Source organism: Propithecus coquereli, unplaced genomic scaffold (genome assembly GCF_000956105.1).
Source record: "Propithecus coquereli isolate 6110/MARCELLA unplaced genomic scaffold, Pcoq_1.0 Scaffold98, whole genome shotgun sequence".
Taxonomy (NCBI): Eukaryota; Metazoa; Chordata; class Mammalia; order Primates; family Indriidae; genus Propithecus; species Propithecus coquereli.
In genome coordinates, this window is record NW_012156173.1 from 97,872 (window position 1) to 121,772 (window position 23,901).

Below are 23,901 nucleotides of genomic sequence, written 5' to 3' on the forward strand. Positions count from 1 at the left end.
AGGCCACCCTGGGCCCCTTTCACTTTTCCCTGCTGCTAGATCCCCTTTCCTTTTTCCACACTGGGCCAACTAAAGCTTATATAAAACAGAGCACAGACATCTTCTTTGGGTAAGAATAGAGGACTTACTCTCTGGTGAGCATTCTACCCGCATCCTTTTATTTAATCCTTCTATTTATGTCTCTCTTGTCAGTTTACAGATGGGAAAGGTGGGAGGCCCAGGGTGGTTAATTCATTTGCTTCAGTCAGTTACTGGCAGAACTAGGTCTTAAAACCAGGCTTTCCTGGTATTAAAATTGATTTTCTTACTGCTGCTATACTAAGGAGAGAAGAAAGCATTTTCATATCAGAAGAGATACAAGAAAAATGTTACAGGAATTGAGAGGAGGTAAAAATTTATTTCAGCTGGGGGGACCAGGAAGATTTTGAAAAATAGATGTCATCTGAACTTCAGATGCCACCATTCAGGTAGGAGTCTCCAGAATACTTTTGAGGAGCAGAGACTGGAGAACGAAAGAGAGGGGAGGGCTTCCAGAAGAGGGAGTAGTTTAAGAAGGCGCAGAGTATTAAGGGGGGACAGCAAGTGTCTGCTGACATTCTTGAAAATATTGTAGTCATGAGCAGGATTTCTTTGTCTAAGCAAGCTTTGGAAATTTTACCATTGCCTAGTTTGTTCTTTTAAAACACAAATTAGTGTTTGTAGATTAATGTCTCCTGGCCAGCTGTAAGAATAGGCAGGGGACCAAGTGGCAATGGAAACTTGCATGGTAGGGGTGGCCTGTGCCTGAGCAGTTTCTCCACCTGCACGTCTAATGATGTCTACAATTTATCCTCAGAGAATTATTCCTCCGGGTCATAATGTCTTTCAGAGTCCCTCAGTAAAATGCAGATACACTCCTGAGAGGATAGCATCTTATCTAGTAAGAAAAATTGCTGCTTAGCCACGAGCAAGACCCTGCAGCACAGGCAGAAACCCAACTGTAAAATTCACTGCACTCTTAATATGTGGTTTTGCCTTGCCTTGATTAATGTTCAGAATAGTTTAGTTACCAAATATCCTTGCCCTTAAAATGCACTGGTAAGTAGAATTCGAATCTCAGCATTGAAAGTAATAAAATGAAAATAATGACCTCAGCAGCATCTTTTGATGATCTGTTATTAAAGACAGGCAAAAATAGGCAAAAGATCCTTTGCTTTTACAAACAAAAATAAAAAGGAGAATTGAATCAATTAAAGGTAGTTCAAGCCAAGCAAACAAAACATTCGCAACCACTTAAACATTTCAGGCATGGTTGTTGTCTGACTGACCTGGATATATCCACATGCAGAAAAAGTTCTATGTCAGCTGATGTGTTTGGTTTCCTTAATATTAGTAAATCCCTTTTGTAAAGTTTATAATTTTGGTATTCTTCGTTGTAGAGTAGAGCCACTTGACAAACTTTTAGACTGTCCTTAGCCTTCTAGGTTAAGGAAACTAATAATTTAAAAAAATAAAGGTGAAGTTTTTATTATTCCATTCATAAAAGCTTTGCCAATTTCAGAGCCTGGGTGTTTTCATTGAAAAAAAATGCTAGGAAATGTATCAGTCTTTCTGGAATTTCTGTCTGTGGGACATCAGTAATGTTAGCAGCACCTAACAACCTACATTATCTGACATTTTTATAATAGTAATATCGTGGAAGACACAGTATATCCAAGTTGAGAAGCCAGAGAAATATTTGATCCCTATATCTTTTTGCATATGATAGGATACTTTGAAAATGCTTTGAGGTTTTTAATTTTTGAGATAAACAACTTTGGTTAGAGCAGATGTTCTTTACTTTTTCAGGGTTGTTTTCATTTGAGGATATGATAAAAGCTATGAACTCTATCCCCAGAAAACTGTGTATGTGCACATACCATAATTTCACATATATTTTGTGGGATTCACAAATGCTTGAAGTCCATCCATGGATCTCTGGTTTAGAAGAGTTAACTGTACCCCTAAGTGACATTACAGCTTTACTTTCTACTTAGACTATAGGTCAGTTACTGGCAATTAATTTTAGGCAAAGGAAAAGATGACTGAGATTAAGTGTTGTATTGTGGAAATATTACCTTTTAACTTTGACGGTATCTGAGCCTAAAGCTTCTGGGTGTCATAGATCTGAAGTTTTACTTGGAGATTCAACTCAGTGTTGGTCTCTTTCTCAGTGTCTAAAATGCAAGGTGGTTTCACAGCAATTTGGAAACTTAAGCCACAGGAGACTTTGTGTTTAATGTAAATGTTTGATGCTATTTCTCAAAAAGCATAAATTAACATCAGTGACATGTAATGAAAGTAAAATTACTCACCTGAAGTAAATTGTCAGGCTTGTGCCTATTTTTTTAATTTTAATTCAGAATTGATTTTTCTGTCATATTCTTTAATATCCTTAATTAATAATTATCATGATAGCTTGTTCTTTTTACTATTGCCCAGTAGATGGTACTGTCAGCCTTAGTTTGAAATATTCTGTTTTCAGAGTGGTCATTAAAAAAAAGTTTAAGATTTTTTTTCGAAAAAAGTTATTTTTAGCTCTTTTTCTTCTAATTAACTTTTTACCACTTCCTACGCTGACATGTTAGGTGTACACACTTGGAATAATACTTATAGATTACCCTGGGAACTTGTATCTGGAAGATGTAGTAGGGAGAAAACATTCTCACATTCCTTAACCATTTTACCTCATTCAGTCTAGAAAGCATTTAATAATTGTGGACTATGTGTAGAAATTTGTTTAAGGTGCTGTTTTAGTCTGGTGGAAAGAATAATTATTGGCACTTTTTGCTTAAGATTTTTCTGACTTGCAGACTGATACAGTTTGGTAAAATAAATAATTCTATTGGCATGCTGACCAAATACATTTTTCAGATTGGCAAATGGAGAGCCTTGCTTAAATACTACATATTTGCATGCTCATAATTTCTGTGAGAGATCTAAAAACTTTTCTTAGCCTTTTGAATTTTGAGCTTTCTAGCTGTTCATCACCTGTTAAAATTAGTGGATCCACAATGTCTCTCTGTTTTAAGGAAAAACAGAGGGAATATGGAAAACCTCTTGAAATTCGTGAATACAAGAGTAAATCTAGCTTCTTCAGAGAGAACAGGGCCCCCGCACATGGGTAATGGTTAAGCCTTCAACACACACACAGTACAACCAGGTTGTTGTAGAAACATACTTTGAAGCTTGCCATGAGGTGAGAGGAAATTTTCAGTACTGGGAATGGGAATGTCCATGAAATCAAAAGGCCCTTACTTTTTAGGGATAAAATGTTTTGACCTATAGCTAATAGACACTTGTTTAGCTCTCATAGAAATTTCCACTGGGTTCTGAAGACTAGAGGTGAAGATAATGGAGAATTCTAAAGAGCAGCAGGAGAAAGAGAAAGTGTAACACTGGGGTTACATGGCTCATGCTGCAGCCTTCTGTGCTCACATCTTGCAACTTATTAAGGAGAAGGATGTGCAGGTCATTATTTCTGGAATAGGGATGTCCCTTCTCTGTGAAGTAGGTGAGCATCGGTGAGACCAGTCGATTCCTGGGAACGAGTAACGCTCCTTTTACTTTCTTTGATTAAAGCACAACTTAGTTAAAAAAACGAAGTGTGTTTGAAGTGACAGGCCGTCCAAGCAAGATGGCAACTCTGGAGGACAGGGCAGGGCTGTTTATATCCTGCTGCTTTGTTCTGTTCCTCTTCCCTGAATCTCCAAATTAGTAAAATACAAAGGTTTTAATGTTGATAGAAGGCTTATCGAGGTATGATTGTTTAAATTGACTTCTAACACATAGTTAATTTACTTAAAGACGGTATGTGTCAGTCATTCAATAATTACTGTCCCGAGCACTTTTGTAAATTTTGCCTCTTTTTGCCATGTTGTTGCTAGTTTCGGGTAAATGAGTTTGGAGCCCTGGAAGTTATTACAGATGAGAGTGAGATGGAAAATGTGAAGAAAGCAACTGCTACCACCACTTGGATGGTACCAACTGCTCAAGAAGGTAAGAAAGGGTCGTCTGCATTTTCTTTCTTTCTTTCTTTTTTTTTTTTTTTTTTGAAGGATTCAAAGTAATATCTAAGGTTTCATAATAGGCTGGAACTTTAAAAGTCCCAGATGATTTTTGTGTCTTATGTTCTAGGTAAATTTCTGTAATGAAACTGATAGGGGCCAACTTTTATATTTTAAAATATCTGTTAACTGTCTTCTTTCCTAATGCCAGATCTGTAATAGCACAAGGTTAGTTGGAAATTTATCAAGTAAATCCATGTTGTAGCCTACACAGGTGATTTAGCCAAAAGCCTGCCACTTTTTTCTCATCTACTCCGATGGTTGTAACTAACACCTATATGCTGATGACTCCTAAATCTATATCTCCAGCCCCGACCTCTCCCCCGAGCTCCAGGCCCGTATTTCCACCTGCCTACTGGACATCTCCACCTGGATGTCCCACAGGTACCTCAAACTCCACATGTCTGAAATGCAATTCATTTTCTATTTCTTTTTCCCCTCCCCCCAAACCTGCTCTTTCTTCCCTAACCCATATTTCAGTTGATGGTAGCACCATCTACCCAGTGGACAAGCAAGAAATATAGGAGTCATCCTGAATTTGTTCTTCCCATCCCCACGTCCTTTTTACTTAATGCTCTTGGTTTTAATTTCCTAAATTTGTCTCAGATCTGGCCTTTTCTGCCTATTATCACTGCCACTGCCTTAATTTAGGCCCTTAGCAATTCTTACCGGAACTATTGCAGAAGTTACTCTGCTTCTAATTTCACCCTCTTCCAACTTAACCTGTACCCTAAAGTCAGAGGCCCCTATGTAGATTGCTTATCTGACACTTCACTGATTTCTCATTGCCTCTTCAGCAGAGCATACAAAGATCTGGGTGACCTGCACCCACCTCTTGCTTTGTCTCCTCAGTCTCTGTTCCCTTCTTTGTATGTTGTGTTCTGGCGGTGCCAGCAGCACAGAATTACGTGTAATTTTCCCAACGCACCATGTGGTTTCATGCTTTCTTGCCTTTGCTCATGCTGTTTTTTCTGGCTCGAATGCCATTTCTCTTTTTGTCCAGTTGGTAAATTCCTCCTTGGCCTTCAAAACCCTGTTGAGGCTTTATATCAGAAAATCCTTCCCTGACCTCACCCCAGGCTGAATGAATCACTACTTCTGTACTACTTCTGGAACTTGTTCATGCTTCTATTATTGCATGTATCACATTTTATTATAAATATTGGTTTTCTTGCCTGTCTTCTCTTCTAGACTGTGAGCTCTCTTGGGCAAGGTCTATACTGTCATTATCAGTGTCTAGCATAAATTGGTACCTAAAAAATGTTTGCTGAATGAATGATTAGTCTAATGATTCAGGCAAAAGGAAATGTAAGTTCCTACATGATTTGGATAATTATGATTCAAGAGATCTACCTTAAAAGTAAAATAGAGAGATGTTGATTTAGCCAATTAATTAAAAGAAAATCACTCATCAAAAGGTTATAAATGTGGAATAACATAGGTAACTCTTTTTAAATTTTCTCAAAGATACAAATGTAGAATAAGATTCTATAGGTTGATAATTAAATCTTCTGAATTTAGTGACTTCATTTTACTTTGAACTCTGTAGAAAAAGCCTTGGACAAGCTTTTGTTTATCCTTTCTGCAGAATATTTTTTCATTATATAAATGATTTGAGTGATTTCCTGCAAGCCCATCCCCCTCTCCCTCCTAAACAATATAATTTGATCATTCATTCATTCAACAAACACCATTCTTTTATTGTGTTGCTAACAAAATTATTAGAAGAAAAAGCTTAATTGTATTTTGGGCTGTCTTCTGTCATGGTTTAATTTTTGTTTTGTTCTGTTTTTTTTTTCATCTTCTAGTCTTTTCAGAGAAGACTGGGATGCCTTTCAGGTTGAAGGATCCAATGAAAGTAGAAGGGCTTCAATTCTGTGAGAACTGTTGTCAGTATGGCAATGTAGATGAGTGTCTTTCTGGAGGAAACTATTGCAGCCAGAACTGTGCTCGCCATGTCAAAGACAAGTAGGTTTTTGCCCCATTCCATCTGTAAAATGGGTTTTAGAGTCCAAAGTCATGCTGCCTGAGAATATAGAGGTTTTGTGTTCTCTGACAGCTGACACTTATTTGTACCTTTTTCCCAGAGATTTTTCCTTTAGAGACCCATGGACCCTGACCCCTTTATTGGACCTGGTGACTTCTGTCATGCCTTGTCTGAGTTGTACTGCCAGTGTTCTGCCTGCAATACAACCTCTGCCTCTGTCATCAGCCCTGTGTTTACATTAATCTTTCCCCGCCCCCAGCTAATAATATTTTTATTTTTCTGGGGCTACATATTCATTTTGATGATGCTAAGATTTATGGAAATACAGTTTTATTTATATTTTGGCAATTCTTAGATGACTTACCTAAAACTCCACATGTGGAATAATGCTCCCACTGACTGGTAATCAACTGAATGAAAATGGCCATAGTGGGTGGCGTAGTGAGTTGTGTTGGTGGTCTCATGGTGCAGACTGAGGGTTGTGAGACAGGGACATCAGCTGTGACTGGCAGTGGTATGTGACCTTCCCATTTGGGGACTGTCTGAAAAAGTTCAGCTTATCACCAAGAAGGTGGTTTTCTTGCATATAATTGTACACTATCATACAAAGAAATGACTTGACATTTATATTTTAGTGGAGTTTCCCGTGTATTTTAATCAGCACAGGTTTGGGAATTGTCTGTTATTCTTGGCCAACAGATGTTTTACAAAGGTACACTAAGCCTTTTTGGTTGATTTGTCATTCTTAGTAATTGCTAGATTCTTGCTTTGAATGGCCCTGAAAACAAATTTCTCTAAATAGTAGATTCTTTTAGTAGCATGGATGGCAGATGTGGCAGACCAGTAATTATAAACTTGTTAGAACCTATTTCACATGGATTGCTGGTCCCCTTTTGAAATTAATATATAAGGTAATTTCCATTTTCTACCCTGACGGATGTCATACATAATAGTGGTTTTTAAGTGTTCCTTGTATGTGATATTCTAATGCCTACAAATTTCTCCTGGTGGTTAAATATTTTTTCCTTTGGAAGGCGATTGTTTAAAAACAATTTTTGCATTGATAATCAACATGTAGATGTTTGATAGGTATTGTCTCCTGTCACTATTTTGGGTTTATAAACACAGCAGAGATCAGAAGGAAGAAAGGGACATAGGAGAAGACAACGAGGAAGAAGATCCTAAGTGTAGTCGGAAGAAAAAACCAAAATTATCTGTGAAAGCTGACCCCAAGGAGGATGGAGAAGAGAGAGATGATGAAATGGTTAGTATCTCTTACCCGCCCACCAGGAGCACAGGGATGCTTCTTAAGTGGGTAGCATTGTGGGTCACAAGCACTTATGTGGAGCTAGTTACTTGAATTCAAATGCTAGTTCCAGGACTGAGTTACCATCAGCAAGTTGCCTACCTTCCCTGTGCCTGGCTGTCCTCATCTCAAAGTAGGAATAATAAATAATGGTATCCTTCCCTCAGGATGGAGAAATGGGTTGTCCCGAAATGTATTGCTGGAGTGAGAGGCAACAGCAAAACCTTGAGTTTTGTAAATGAATCTTAAATTCCTCTTGACAGCAAAATGCCATTCCCATTCTGGTAAATTGCAGACAGATCTCATAGAACTATGTGAGTGGGTAGAAAATGGCACATAAATATCAGGTATATTTGGGGAAAAGTCATTCAAAATGTGCTAATTAAAACATAAATGTATTATCCTTAAAGTGTATATTAATGATTCTATATGAGGAGAGAGCTTTGAGGTCTGGAAGCATTTTCCTTAAGATCAATATTGAGCAACCGTTATTTGCTAGTCACTATTCTAGAAGCTGGGGATATAGGGATGAATAAGACAGAGAGGACAGGGTCTCTCCTCTCGGAGACATTGCATTTTTGTTAAGGGGACATAAAATAAACAAACAAAATGAATAGGGGAAACATCAGCTTGTGATAAGTGCTATGTTGAGAATTAAGATAGGGCTTTAGGATTGGCTGACTGCTTTAAGTGGGGTTGTCAGGGAGGCCTCCCCAAAAAGGTGACATGACTGACGTGATCTCAATATTGAGGAGCCAGCTAAGTAAAAAGTTAAGAGTGAGGAGTCCTCTGGACAGTAGGACTTCTAGGGGAAAATCCCCAAGGTAAAAACTTGTGTAGCATTTTCTGTTCGAAGAAATTTAAAAAGGCAATATGGTTGAGCATTGTGGTTTCTGGGAGAGTGGAGTAGATGAAGCTGAAGAGGTATGTGTGGTCCATGGCATGGAGGGCTTTATAGTAAAGCACAGTAATGGGTTTTTATTGTATTCTAAATATAATGAGAGCCATTGTAAAGTTGAAGGCGAAGGAATGCTTTGATAGTGATGTATGTTTTAAAATGACCACTGTAGCTTTGACGGACAAGAGCAAGAGTGGAATGAGGGAAACCAGGTAAGAGTTGATCGCAGTAGACTAGGTAAGAGGGCTGTGGAAGATAGAAGTCAGCGGATTTGGGATCCATGTTAGAGGTAGTGTTGTCAGAGTGTATGAGGGAAAGAAAAGAATCAGGGATAGATAACTCTTAGATTTTTTGGCTTCCACAGTTAACTGGATAATCATGTCACTTACTGAGAATGGGAGGCAGGGGTGAAGTAGAGGATCAGGAGTCCTTTGGCCATCCTGAGTTTGAGATGCTTATTAGCCATCCAGGGGAAGATCCCAAGTAGGCAGTTGGGTGCTGACACAGGGAGTCAGGGAGAAGGGGGTGGAGATAGGGATTGGGAGTATTTGGTATTAAGATGACCTTTAAAACCAGGGGAAGTGATTAGAAAAAGAAGAGAAGGGGACTGAGAAGGAGGGGAAAGGGGGGTGTGAGGAAAACCAGGACAGAGTGGCCATGGGGTTAGGAGCGGACGGTGCCTCGAGGAGCAGCAGAGGAGGGAGCAGAGTCTGTGCTCCTCCCGCGGGTAGTTCTTGGAACCAGTCTTATTTTATAATGACCTCAGGCCAAAAACAACACAGTGCTCAAATGAACTATACTCTTTTTCTTTCCTTAAAAGTTACAAAGTGAAATTGAAGAAAAGAACAACAGCAAAAAAATGCTTTCTGACAGCTCTCTAACTTTTCGTTGGTGCCAATTTTATGAACTTTCAAAGTCATAATTTTCCTTTCTCGTTGTAGGAGAATAAACAAGATGGAAGAATCCTGAGAGGTTCGCAGAGAGCCCGAAGGAAAAGACGAGGAGATTCGGCTGTGTTAAAGCAGGGTGAGCTGATGAAAAGAAGTTTTACTTGTAGCCTTCTGCAATTGGCAATATTGTACACAGGTAGAAATTTTAGTCTTCGTTGTAATGCACACTGTGACAGTTAAAGTATTGCTTTGGGATTTTCTTTGGCTCAGTTTTATCAATAAAAATTAAGGATTTGAGGAAGTAGATAAGGAGAAAAACGGAAATTTGTAACTATGAAGTGGTTTCAGGGTAAGCACGAGAACATCTTTATTTTTCCATCAGGTAGGTGGTTCCTGCTTCTGCCCTTTTACTAAAACATCAGTTCTTATTCATTTCCCAAGGTTTTAGGTTTTCAGTGTTTCCTCTCAAAGCACAAGCTCCCGACATGGTAACTTTTTTTTTTTCCCTTTCATCGTTCCTCAGGCAGCGTTTTATTGCCATGAGGAATCCCGCCCTTAGACTCTTCCTTAGTATTTGTCTGGATGAACTTGGGGAACTTAGTTCATTCCCACAGAGGCCCCAGAGTGCTCCCCTGGGCTTTAGCCCCTTGGCCTGCAGAAGCCACTGGCCAGTCTTTCGTTTTAGGTTGCTCCGCTCTGCACAGCCCATGTGGCTCGCACGGTCACATTGTCCCTACAGATCAGTGTCTTGGAGCCAGTGCTGCTCCTCGGTGCCCGGATGCATTCCTCACTTGTTCTTCTGTTAATTCCTCAAAAAGAGTTGGAAATATCCCCACCTGCCCCAAGTGCATAGCCTAACTTTTGTATCTTTTCAGAGATGACGTATTTTATGTCACTGAGATAAAAGGGAGTAAACTCAACTACTCTGTGCTCTGCCTCAAAATATGTTTCTTCCACCATTCTTTCTCATCCCCTTTCTTTGTATTCTGGGTGAAATTCCAGGGCCCTGTCTCTTATGGGACCTCTTTCCTTCATTTTTTTTTCCCTTTAAGTTTTCTGTTTTTTCTTTTTGTGGGCTCTACCTTTGCCTGTTCCAGTCTCATCCCCAAAATACCTTTCCCCCAACTTTGCTGCCCATCAAGCTGTTGCCCTCTTCCCTTCACTTCCAGTATTTGTCAAATTAATCCAAAATACAATTGATATTAACTACTTCCATGTTTTTATCACTTATGTATTCTTTTTGTGCCTAAAAATTCTGACTCTCACTGCACTGATTTTTTTTTTTTTCCTCCCTCTCCAAGATTAACACCCAATCCTCATCCACTCAATGCACTGGCCTTTCCTCAGTCCTTGTTCTTGATCTCTTAGGAGAAATGTTTTGAATATCCTGCTTCTGGAAGCTCTCACTTCCTGTCGCTTCTGTGGTATTGTTCTATCTTGGCTTCCTGACTTGTCTTCTTCATTTACTTAAAGTTCTTTCACTTCTTTCTTCTACCCTCCCGATGGTGGCTGTATACCACAGTTCACTACTTAATTCTCGTTTCTTGGGAAGAGGAGCCAGGAATTGCAACGGAGATACTATGGCTGTGGCAGTAAGAGGAGAGCCAGGCATAGTGGTAGTCAGGGAAGTGAGAGTTCACAGAGTGCATCACTGATTCCTTAGATTTGGAAATTCTGCCATTTTAGTCTCACTTGACTTTCAGGTTTGCCTCCTAAAGGAAAGAAAGCGTGGTGCTGGGCTTCCTACCTGGAGGAGGAGAAAGCTGTGGCGGTGCCGGCAAAGCTGTTCAAGGAGGTATACGCCCTTTAGAAACAGGGTCTGGGAGGGCACAGGGGCTGGGATGCTCATCCAAATTGGGATTGTCATTCCCACTGTCTGTTTAGGAAATGTGACTTGGGATCATTTGGCAGACACATAGTTTTTCATGCGTGTGTTTATGTGGAAGACAGTTAGCATTGATGTGTGCACACCTCCCCAGTGCCACACGCATGGGTGCACACCGACACATGCATGCTCTTTTCTCTCAGTATTGACTGAGTTTGCACTCAGAAATTTTAGCAGGGATACTGCTACTGCTACTGAAAAACTAGCAGATAAAAAACTGGCAGGAAATTTCATGTCAACGTTACGGCTTTGGGAGAATTAAAATGATTTACATACCATCACAACAAAACATTTAAAAATGGGTCATTATGTTATATTAGCTATAATAAAAATATTTTATCATAAGTGATTTAAAATCGGTTAAAAATACAGATAACAGGTATAGTTCTGAGTAGGAGCTGCTGTCACTGGACTAAAACAGCAGTCAGTAAACTTTTTCTGTCTAGGTAGTAGATATTTTACGTGTTTCAGGGCATCTGGTCTCTGTTGCAACAACCCAGCATGGTGGTTGTAGCACGAAAGCAGCCATAGACAATATGTAAACAAATGAGCATGGCTGTGCTCCGGTAAAACTTCGTTTATTAATACAGAAACCAATGGTGGGCTGGATTTGACCTACAGACTGTAGTTTACAGACCCTTGGTTTAAATTATTTAGTTATTTTTAATCATGGTATGTAATAAATCTGCTATAGTTATCTTTTTATATGTGTATGAGCATAGGCAGTTTTTAAAAAGTAATGAATAACAAATGTTGATTACATGTACATTAAGAATATTTAATTTAAACATAGTAATTACATATAAACTTGTTCTGTGTAATTATTTTCTGTAACTTGAGTCGTTTACAAAATAGAGTTTTTCAGATTTTTTAAAAAAGTGTAGATACAGCTAATGACTTGAATCAGCAATATATTCATGTGATACAAAATGTGAGAGTACTAAAAGAATATAAAGTATGTCCCTTGTAGCCTTGTCCCCCTAAGCACCAGTTTGCCTCTCCTAAGTGATGGCTGTTGCCAGTTCCTGTGTTCCCTTCCTGGAAAATTCTATGTACATATCAGCAATTTACACAAATCCTCCCCTCTTCTGTCTTAAACCAAATCGCAACATATGTCACATATGTTTTGGACTTTGCTTTTTTTTGTTTAACTTGACAGTTTGGAGTTGATTTCATCTCAGCTCATGAATCCCTTCATCATTCTTTTATGCTAACACATAGTATTCCATCTTAGGTGTATTCCATAATAATTTAAGTTCCTCTCTATTGATTGACACACGCCAGTAGATATTATGAAATTGCTACAGGTTGTACCAAGTTTCATTCCTCCTAACTGTGTGTGCATCTTACCAACATGATGTTATCAAAATTTTTGATCTTAATCAACCTCTTAAGTGAAATATACCTTGGTATAATTTTACTTTGTATGACTCCTATGGGTGAGGTTGAGCCTCTTTTCAAATACGTAAAAGACAAAGGCTGTAAAACATTAAGTTTATTTTCCTCTGACCTGTTTATAGTTTTTATCCATTTTTCTATTGAATTATTTATTGTTTTCTTTTGGGTTTTTAGTATTTATTTATGTATTTGGTTAAGTAGTCTTTTAAGAATGGTAATTACTCACATTTTTAACTAGGCCTTCAGGATAAGATACTAAAGCTGCTGTTCTCTTGCATTTTAGTATCAGTCCTTTCCGTATAACAAAAATGGATTCAAAGTTGGCATGAAATTAGAAGGCGTGGACCCAGAGCATCAGTCCGTGTACTGTGTTCTCACTGTGGCTGAGGTAAGTTTTGCCTCATCTTTATTTTCAAAAATAACATGATGATTATTTTAATACTGAGGAAATTGAGGGCTTACTTCATACCAGGTTCAAAGCTTGGTGTTTTGTGTACATTATCTCATTTAATCTTTAGAAGAATCCTATGCAGGTCATGTTTTTTTCATCCTTGTTCTATAGGTTAGGGAACTAAGGCTCAGAGAGGTGAAGTGAAATAGAAAAGGCCACACAGCTTCAAAGTGGTAGAACCAGGATTTAAACCCAGGTCTGCCTGACTTCATAGCTTTTGTCATACTGTGTTCAGAAACAGACCAACAGATACTTATATATATTTTTTTTTTTAGTATTTCACAGTATCTCTCTGAAATTTTTTCTGGAAAAAGTGACCAAGTCAATTACATATATTTCAGTCCAAAATATTGCTGAGAACACTTCCTTTAAAATTTTTTTCCCCCTCCTCTGCTAGCTTCCTCCCTGCTCACTCCCCTGAGCCAGAGGTATGTATATTTTTAAAATTCCCATCAAAAGAATAAGATGGTCTTGTGCTCTAGTTTTTGGTATTATAGTATTCTTTCCTTAGTGAATTTGTAAGAAGCTTGGCTCCTGCAAAACACAGTAACACGTAATAGCTGGATGATGCCAATCACAGGAAATGACAACACACTGGTACAGAGAGCATGCCAGGTGCTAATTGAAGTACTTTCCATCTATTGGCTCATATTAGTTCTCAAAACAACTTTTGAGATGGAGCCCATTCCCCCCATTTTTCAGATGAGAAAACTGAGGCAGAGCTAAAGTAACTTGAAGTTTGTAATAAATGTAATATGTAGTAAAAGGAAAATGGCTGGCTTCTTCTACTCATATCAGAAAATTGGTATGCAACATTTTTGGAGATTTTATATAGAGTGTGAGAATCCTGTCACTCTCAAACTTGATCAGAACACATTGTATGTGTTCTCCTTCCTGGACTCTGTTTGTTCCTTTTGAGTTGAAAGGGGAGAGTCAGAATTTCTTGGTGAATAATTGGATTAGACCTTTGAAGTGGAAGAGATTGCCCAGAAAGAGGACAAAGTGTGAATTGCTAGCCCTGAAGAATACCAGCATATTAGGGATGGGCACAAGAGAAAGAGCCAGAGAAGAATCCTGAAAAGGAAAAGCAAGAGACAGACAGAAAAGCCAGGAGGGTTGGGCCTGCAGCTGCAGAAACCAGGGAGAGTGAGCAGCTTACGGAGGGGTGGAGTGGCAGTATCGGATGTTGTGTCCTGGGCCAGGGCAGTCTAACCTAGAGTATTTGGAGACAGGGTTGAGTTTTATGAAAGCATCATGAGGAGGCGGATTCAGTAAGTGTAAACTGCTTTAGAGAAGTTTAGCTGTCAGAGAAAAAAGGAATTTCTGTAGGGTGTGCATGTGTGTGAGTGTGTGTGTGTCTTTCAGTTCTTGCTTTTTGAAGGAGATTTATTTTACTTTGCCTATTTATTATAAAAGTTACGTTTGCTCATTATGAAAACTTCAAGTATTATGAGTATATATTATAAAAAAAAGAAGTCCTCTGTGCCATCCCTCATCCCTCCTTCCATATCCCAGAGAGCACAACCCTTGACGGTTTACTGTGTTCCTTCTAGATGTTGTTTGTGCATGTAAAAATAAGTACATGTGTATTTTTCTCTTTTTTGCATGTAAATAGTATCATATACATAATATTTTGCAACTTGCTTTTGTGATTTGTATATTACATTATGTATACACATTCTTTTTAAAGTGGGGTACTACTCTATTTTGTGGAATTGGCTGTAATTAATTTAACTGTTGTTATATTGATGAACAACTGAGTGGTGTTCATTTTCTTATTAATACAAAAAAGTGCTCCAGGGACCATCCTATTACATCTGTTTGCTTTTGCTTATGTAAGTAAGTCTGTGGGATCCATCTTTAGAATTGCCAGGTGAAAAGTATGAATATTTAAATTTTCAATGCATGTTGCTACTTTGACTCCAAAAAAGGTCATTGGTTGTTATATTCTCACAAACAGTATATGAGAATTTGTTTGCCTAAGCCTGAGAGACAGTCTAGGGAGTAGAGTATGAGAAGGTTCAGAGAAAGTGGGTAGGAGAAGGTGGGACCCAGAGTCTATGAGGAGGCCTGAGCCTTAGCCAGGAGAGGTCTGAGTCTCGTATTATAACAAGAAGGAGGGGAGAATGATTGCAGTTTGTGGATACGGGCAGGCTTGTTACTTTGGAGGCAGACATTTGAAGGAACTTCTTTGACATATAAGATGAGTTATTGGCTGAGAGTGAGGAGGAAGAAAGTGGGATTGGAAGCCGAAGGAGGACGATCTGAAAAGGCTGCTGTGAAGAATGGGGGAGGGAGCTGGGGGGGCCATCTAGGAGGACTGCAGTACAGCAGGAGAGCCCAGCATTCAGGCACGGTCCATTCTCATTGGCCCATTCTCGTTATTCGCAGCAGTGAGTTTCCACAAATTAGCAAATACAGAACCACTGCCTCCCGGGGGAAATAGAGGGTTAGATTCCTGTGAGCCTCTGGTCACTTCTTGGTCTACTGATCAACATGTAACCTTGTTTTATGTGTGTTTCTTTTTAAAGACAGCTTACTTAATATATAGTACATTGTTAATTCATTAACATTGAACTCACAACCAGAGCACTGTGACTCATGCCTGATGAAGCTTACCTAGCACATATCTTCTCCCTAAGGCACATCACAGCCTCTTGCACTTAGGAACACTCAACAACACTTCACTGTGTGTACGGCTGTTCTAAACAGCAAAATCACCAACGAAAAGCAGAGATGTAGAGCATGTGGCACTAAATAGACTGCACAGAGGACACTTTCCTTCTTCTTTCAGCTCAAGAAGGAAAAGCAATGCCATGTTCTACCTTAGCTGGGATCATGTGTATCGGGCAATTCAAAATTTTTGTCACTCTGTGCATGCACATGTCCTTGAACACCAAGTGTATTTGGGGTTACAAATGAATTTGCAAGTACAGAATACATGAATAATGGAGATTGACAGACAATGTGTCATTTTTTCTTTCCCAGCACTGTTCATAAGTGTAAAGTTTAGTGGATACTTGGATGATGGAATTTCACCAGGCAAATGTTTTGGGAAGGACGTCAGGGCAAAAATTTTCAAATGTTGGCAAGAAAATGTTTTAAGCGACTGGTAGGGAAGGGAAGCTTGGAGTGAGGGGGCTAGGGAGGATCAATGTGAGATCTTTTGTTGACATTGCTTAAGAGTGTCTTGGGAATAACTGGGTTGGCAAACTAGAAGAATAGGAGTATGTGTTGATATTGTTGGGGTTTTTTTCATTTAACAGTTAATAGCAGAGCAGTTTCTGGTGGGGACTAGGTCCACGGGAGTGAGAGTTTGCAGGGGAAAGGAAATGAAGGCAGCAAAAAGGCCAGGGTACTGGGTAAGTTATCATGTGATGATGGAGGTACTCAAGTGGAGAGTAAGAGAGGGAGCTGGGCTGAGCGTTTGATGAGTGAGAGGGGCTGTTTGGGAGGTTAGTGCATGGATGGTGACAGGGAGAGGTGCTGTGGCCACATGGCACAGCCTCAAGGGGGACAGGCCCAGGAGCCTCGGTGTGGCAGGAGGCAGCAGCCCTGCCTTGGTGTCTATGGGATGGAGAGGTGGGAGGATGAGCAGCCCTGAGGAAAGGCTGTAGAGGGATGAACTAGGTTTGTCCCTGGCAGGGAAGTTGAGGACATCAGAGATTTTTTACCAAAGCATAGCACGCCAAAGAGTACGAGATGAGGAGAGAGACTATGGGGAGAACAGAGCAAGGGTGGCTCAAGGGGACAGACACTCAGAGAACTATGCCCACGAGGGGACTAGAGGCTGAAAGTAAAGGGCTTTAGCTCTTAGGCAGCGACCAGAGGCAGCCAAGTGGGAGGCAGAGTAGAGCAGCAGCCTGAGTTCCTTCTTGGCATGGGGTGGGTGCGGGGGTAGAGGCAACCAGCTGCCCTTCTTGAGAGATTGTTTTTCCTGGGGATTCTAGGCTCAGCTTAGTTGTAAATTTTATATATGTAATATATAAATGCATTCTAATTGAAGAAATACTAATATATACAATAAAATATATAAAAAGTCCATCATTCCCTTTTTGCCTCTTCCTTCTCACTACCACTTCCCAGAAGAAATTATTGTTAATATTTTGACAAATATTCTTCCAGATGTTTTTATTATGAGTTTACATATATATGGGTACATGTCAGTGTGTATATGCATGTATGTGTATAAATGCATTTACTTAGGTATTTGAGTATACAAATACAATACATATATATGTATAATCGTATACACATAAATATACATGTGGACTCCCACATATATAATTTTCTCATAAATGAACTCATCCTGTGTGATTTGCTTTGCCATGTGGGTTTTAACAGTGTGTTTTAGAGAACTTTCCATGACAGTAACTGTATAGCCACCTCATTATTTAGGGATTAATTGCCCTGGCTCTGCACTCTGGTCTCAAGCTTCTTGTTCAGGCTTCTGCAGGGCAGGTGCTCCCAGAGTGGGTGTGGTATGTGTTTCTAATTGAACACATCTGCTTGTGCTAGTGGGAAGAACAGAACACGACCCAGCTCAGGTCCCATAAACCCATGTGACCTTCTAATTCAGAACATCCCTAATGGGGTCCTGTAGGCAGGTGTAGGGCATGTGTTACACACAGTGAGTTATTTCTAACGTTCCAAGGAGCCCGTCTCATCTTATGTATGAACTAGGGGAGGCTTATCTTTCTTTCTTTCAACCCAGCTACTGGTGGAGAAGAGAATCTGTTGACTTCTCTCTGTCTGCACCATTCAGTATGGGGCAGAGCGTCCACCCTGGGGCTTGCTGAAGCTGGGTGTGGAGTGCTGGTCTCTTTACTCCCTGCCAGCTTGCCTTGCTTGGCATGTGCTGGTACAGTATAGGGAATGAAGAGAGGACTTGTATTCGTGGAAAAATAATTCTTCACCCAGTATCCATGTGCTCCTATTGTAAATAGGGGTATTGCCAGAATACTGCAGCTCCGCTCTTTCCATTATAATAGACTTTGCCTTTAGGTTTTGTTATTTATTTAGTTTTTGTTGCTGTTAATGTGAGTGGTTTGAATAACATAAGCTATATCATTCTCGATGTCCATGTTTGTTTTTGTATGTGTATAAGAATATTCTGTGGGGTTTTTTTTTTTTTTAATTACCCAACCTGCTTTACCTATTTCAGGTTTGTGGGTACCGGATAAAGCTTCACTTTGATGGATATTCTGATTGTTATGACTTCTGGGTCAATGCAGATGCTCTGGACATTCACCCAGTTGGGTGGTGTGAGAAAACTGGTCATAAACTCCATCCTCCAAAAGGTATTGTCACTTTTTGTTTCGTATTTTAAATTCAGTAAAAACTCACTTTATTATATGCTGATTTGGAATTTTTCAGAATTTCAGACTTTATGATAATTGAGATGGCCCCAAACTCAGACTCATCATTTATGATGAAAAATGTTTATTACAGTGAAGAAGTAAAAGTAGAATCCAACTTGAGACTAAACTATGTCCATGTTCTTGTTTGAATATAAAATAACATTTGCATGATACTTAACTTTGGCTACAATCACCTTACTGTACAGATTTCTATCATATGTACATTCTTGAAAAAACTGGTTTGAAAAATTAGTTTTAACTAGTTTACACACCTAAGTTTATTTATTGATATTTCAGTATCTAGAAAATCCTGAAAAATTATGCATGCACTTTTAGATCGTAATATTTTGGGAGATTGAAAAGGAGACTATAACTCTGAAAATTGGCTTAGGTGGAGATTGAACTCATAGTGATGACTTTTCTTATAATTAAGTTCTTTATTACAATGATTTTTTCCTGTTTGATGTTTACATAGTGGTCCGACAATAACAGATACCATTTTTCAGTCCATCTCTAATGTGTTTAAGAATACCTTGTTTCCTCCTTTTTCAACTGTTACATTTTTTAAACTTATTTTACTGAGACTGACATTATGTTCATTATTATATACTTGATGTCAAAAATTCAGGTTAGTAGTATGATGTTTTTGGCCTGTGTCAGGGATGTTGTTTTCTAATGGACTAGCCAATCCTTGGTTGTAAGTGAAAAATCAATGGCAGAATCATATTTTCAGAGAGTGGAGGATTAAACAAAAAGGCTTAGAAAACATGAAGGTGAAAAAACTTGTAAGCCTTTTTATGAATTGGCCTCTTAACATGTGGTAAATTACTAGCTCTTCTTTTCTTGCTACCTTCTAGACGTTAATGAAAATAAAAGGGAGCACAGTAGCAGGTAAAATAGAATGCTCAATGTCCTTTTTCAAGCAACTGTTGACTTTAATAAAATTGTGAAAATTAAGGCAAGGACATTTCCATTATTGTAATTTGCCGTCATCCTTACTTCATAAACCTTGATTCGTCATTCTTGTGCTGATAGCCAAAAAGATTTTACCTGACTTATTATTGTTTTTTTCCAACTTCCAGTTGTTGTATAAGTTAGTCTCCCAAAATAGAATAGGTGAGGGAAGAATAGAGAAATTGACTGCTCCAGTTCATTAGTCGATACTGCTGAGGAATTCTGCCCAAATACTGATAGAAATGGCCGGGTAATAAAAAGTGTGCCTGGGTAGAATATGCATTTGCTTCCTCACGCCTTTTCTTTATATCTACTAACCATTTATTCAGAATTGAAAAAAATAATAAGATTTGTTGAAAATAGAGCTGTGTCTAACAATTCCTAGTTAAAAATTATGAATTATTTTTTTTATCTAAAAAATCATTTGCTTGATTTGGGTATGTTGGAGTTATAGATAAAAGTGAGACTGGAAAACTCAAGCGTAAAGTAGTTTGATATTTTCCTGAGTCTGTTCATATGTGCTTACTTTAGGTTATAAAGAAGAAGAATTCAACTGGCAGACATATCTTAAGACATGCAAAGCTCAAGCTGCTCCTAAGTCATTATTTGAAAATCAGAATATAGTAAGTACATCTCAAATCCTTTCCCTTTCAAAGGAACTGATTTTTGAGTGTCTCGTAGGATCAATTACAAGTGGTAACAAGGAACTGCAATAAATTTTATTGCCTTGGTAAATAGAGTACTCTTATCTTAATTAAACTTTAAAATTAGCTTAATATCTTCATGAATAAATGTCTGTTTTATAGCCATATTATGGTTGTCTTTTTTATTGAGTGACAGAAGACATTGTAGCACAAAATCCAGGTGTAATTTACAATTAAGATGCATAAAAATTAAATTGAGATATTTTATTACTGTGATCACTTATTGAGGAGTGCTGTTCAAATGGGTTTCACGTGGTCAGAGGAAGGTAGCCCTGTTTGAGTTCACGTGCAGGAGGTCACTGGAGACTGACTAACATTCACTCCAGCATACAGCTGTATTTGCAGTGTAACAGAAGCAAACTCTAGATGTGTGTGTATTTTCTACTTCTTGAGCTATATTCCCGGTTTCCATTTTATGTTCCTCTGTTGGCATCTCTGAGGGGACCTGATATGATATACTCTTCTTTTCCCAAGTTCTGATCTACTTAGAAAGAACAGAGAGCAAGCAAGTGGAAAACCAAAATATCTTTACAACAGATAAGGGCTAGGTTGGAGGACATGCATGGCCTGCATCTGTGGACAATAGGCATCCTGATTCTGAGCCCTAGAATTGAAGAGATTTAGTGTCCCTTCCTGCCCTACTCCCTGAGTCTAGGGAACGCCAGAGCCTCGAGGAGTGGAGTGGAAAAACTGCACTCTGCAGCCCAGCTTCCTCCCAAGTGTACGACCAGTTCCTCCTCCTCAAAGTCAATAGGCAGGTAGCATTGAGTGAGAGGGTGGAGAGGGGCAGTACTGTTTCACTAACAGTGTTCCCTCCAAATGGAAATAAATACCCGGAGTGGGGAAAAAACTCGTCTCCTACTCCAAAAACCCTCCTTTTGGGAAACAGAATTAACATGTTGATTTGAGAGCATTGGTCTAATGGCTGAAACGTTCTCTGATTAAATTGAAGATAAACCAGGTCGAATTAGAGAACTGAAGGAGTATGTCTGTGTGTGTGTAACTAATAGAGATAGCGAACCAGGTTATTATTTTAAAATACCTTAATCGAGAGGGTAGCTTAATCGCTGAGATGTAAATACTGCACTGTTGGTAGGTGTTCTCCATCAAAACTTACCCCAGGGAGGAAGGTCAGTTAGGCGCAAAACTCAGCAGCCTGCTGTCTCTGTTCCAAGTTTCCTAATCCCTGTCTGGTTCTTTTATGATGACTTCAGTCAGGGGTTTGATTAACTGCCTTGAACCATCCTCTTAAGTGCTGTGCATTGCTAGTGGGTAACTTAATCTTGGGCTACGTGTTTGGTATCTAGGAGGCAATTAATTTTTCCATTTCTAGATTCCTCTACCTCAGAATGCTCAAATGTTTATAGTTGGAACTGTGATAAATAATTTCAGGATTTAATTGTATAGTAAAGATTTCTGTGTAGCATTAGTGCCTGCTCCTTCAGTGCAGACAGGACTTGTTCTAACATTTTCAGATACACAATTGTCTGCATTTTTGCAATGCTAGCTGTTTAATTACAGTAAAACAAGATAACATCTATTTTGCTTAAAGTAGTTAGAATAGAATCCATATACTTGAGTCTGAACAGAAGGGTTTTTTTAGAAGGGGAGAAATGACTTACAATGTGTTATGATTGATATCCAAGTGTACTGCTCTGAGATTAGGGTGTTTTTCCTCGGAAAAGATTGTAAGAGATGTTTACATATTACTGGACCTCAAGTACCGACTGTTAACTGAACTTTTATTGCTTTCATTCCATGTCCCGGATGGCTGATAATCTGTGAATTTCCTTAAATTACCAACTATTTTAATGTCTGTATACATTAAAAATTCTTTTGTTGCTGTTGTGACTAAAAAGTACCTGCAGTGTTAAGTAAAAGTTGTAATAATTTGTAGCCTTTCATATATGAAGATGACCTACTTTCAGTAGAGTACTCTTCGGAGAGAGCTTTTCAGAAGTGGGAGTGAATTCGTACTGACTCATGCACATTTTTAACTTGATTAAGTGCATATTTTGTGTGAAATAATTTTCATTGTTAAGTCTGTAATCAAGAAAAAGGAACAAATGTGAACTATATGGTGAATAAAACTTGCCTAACTAGTATAGTTTTCTAACAAAGGTAACAAAACACATGTTAAAATTAATTATTTAAAACCGTGAGGCTGTGAATATTGTAGTTTTGAGGCCCAGATGGTTAATTGGGTGTAGCGATAGGGTATTTTTTTTATTGCTGCTTGTTGGAAAGCGACCCTGCTGTGAAACTAGCACATGATTTTTAAATTACGTGACTACAGTGATGGATGCTGGGCCCTTGAGCAGGAGATGCAGGGAGTGTGCAGGTCTTGCTGTTGTTAAGTGTGTGCTTATCTCTAATTAAATCTGTATGTTTCCGTAGACAGTGATCCCATCAGGCTTTCGAGTTGGTATGAAGCTTGAGGCTGTAGACAAAAAGAATCCTGCATTCATCTGTGTTGCTACGGTAACAGATATGGTGGACAATCGTTTCCTGGTACATTTTGACAACTGGGATGAGAGCTATGACTATTGGTGAGACATTTTCTATTGGTGTGTGCTTATTAAAATTTAGTGTTTATCCAAGTAGACCAGGTACGTTGTTTTAAAAACGGTAATAGTGCAAAGCTTATAACAAAAAATAACAGTGCTCTGCCCTACTTTTTCCTATTTCAAGACTTTTAACTTTTTACCTGTTCCATCTGGCATATGGTGTGTATTTTAAATAACCTCCTTTAATTCTACTTTATGATTTGTATTTTAGCTGACTTCCTGTCATGGAAGTGCAATCTGCACAGCCCACATTCCCAACATATGCTCACAGGTATTTTAATCTTCCTTCTGTATTTTTCATGCTCAGTAGCTAATTTAACCATTCCTAATAGCTGAGTACAAATATACTGGGCACTATTGTTTTTAATCCTTGCAGTTTTTAGAAATAGTGCATAAAGTAGTAAGAGCAACATACTATAAAATCATGTAATTATGAAATAATTATAAAGCCATTATATTTTAATTAACAGTTTTAATAAGGATTTTTCCTACCTCATTCATACTCATTGATTGCTACAGTTCAGTTTCCTGGTGAAAGGCATTTCTGAATTGAGAACACTTGAATTGAGAACATTTTAGAGAAATAACAGATAGTTTTATAAATATGGCCAATGTTATAGTGTAAGTGAATATTAGTTTATATAAATATTAATAAATTTCAGAAAAGCTTATTTCTTGACCTTCCTTTTTACTATCCATATATTTAAATATGCAGTAGACCCATCAATAACTTCCATTACTTCTCAAATTGGATTCTTCAATACTTACCAGTTTTACTTGCATTGTTTTAAAAAGGTAGACAAGTAGTTCCATCATTACATTACCAAGGTCAAGTAAAGTCAGCCGTCTGTACTTGTGGGTTCTGCATCCATGGACTCAAAAACATTTGGGGGGGGGAACCCCAAAACAGTAAAACAATAAAAAATAACACACAAGTAAAAATATAGTATAACAACCACTTACATGGCATTTACATTGTATTAGGTGTTATCTAGAGATGAGTTCAAGTACATGGGAGGATATGTGTAGGCTGTATGTAATTACTAAGCCATTTTTCATAAGGGACTTGATAGTTCCTGGAACCAATCCCCCACAAATACCAAGGGACAAGTGTACTTTTCAATATTTTGTTTGTTTCCATCAGATTTTTTCTGCAAAGCATAATTTTTCTTCGTAAGATGTCTTCATATTGTTTGTAATAAAAATTTTTATTGAAATACAATTTCTAGCATTTTCCAAAGTAGGGTAATAGAGTGGCCCTCCTGCCGCCATTACTCAGCACAATTATCAACTTACATCTAGTCTTGTTTCCTCTGTATTTCTACTCCTAAAATCCCAACCCTAGCATTCCAAATATCATAGCATTTCATCTGTGAATATTTCATTATGTATCTTCTAAAGGGAGGGATTCTTTTG

The 23,901-nt window shown here is 38.4% G+C and overlaps 1 protein-coding gene across 1 annotated transcript in view; it reads left to right on the plus strand.

Moving 5' to 3' along the window:
* The window catches only part of L3MBTL3 (l(3)mbt-like 3 (Drosophila)), a 105,833-nt gene that overhangs the window by 23,105 nt on the left and 58,827 nt on the right, over window positions 1-23,901 (plus strand). The window contains exons 3-12 of the mRNA XM_012665163.1: window positions 3,906-4,017; window positions 4,395-4,469; window positions 5,894-6,053; window positions 7,204-7,336; window positions 9,218-9,302; window positions 10,870-10,961; window positions 12,733-12,837; window positions 18,065-18,200; window positions 19,746-19,837; window positions 22,316-22,467. Coding sequence (XP_012520617.1) covers window positions 3,906-4,017; window positions 4,395-4,469; window positions 5,894-6,053; window positions 7,204-7,336; window positions 9,218-9,302; window positions 10,870-10,961; window positions 12,733-12,837; window positions 18,065-18,200; window positions 19,746-19,837; window positions 22,316-22,467 — 1,142 coding nt within the window. The remainder of the gene's footprint in view (window positions 1-3,905; window positions 4,018-4,394; window positions 4,470-5,893; window positions 6,054-7,203; window positions 7,337-9,217; window positions 9,303-10,869; window positions 10,962-12,732; window positions 12,838-18,064; window positions 18,201-19,745; window positions 19,838-22,315; window positions 22,468-23,901) is intronic.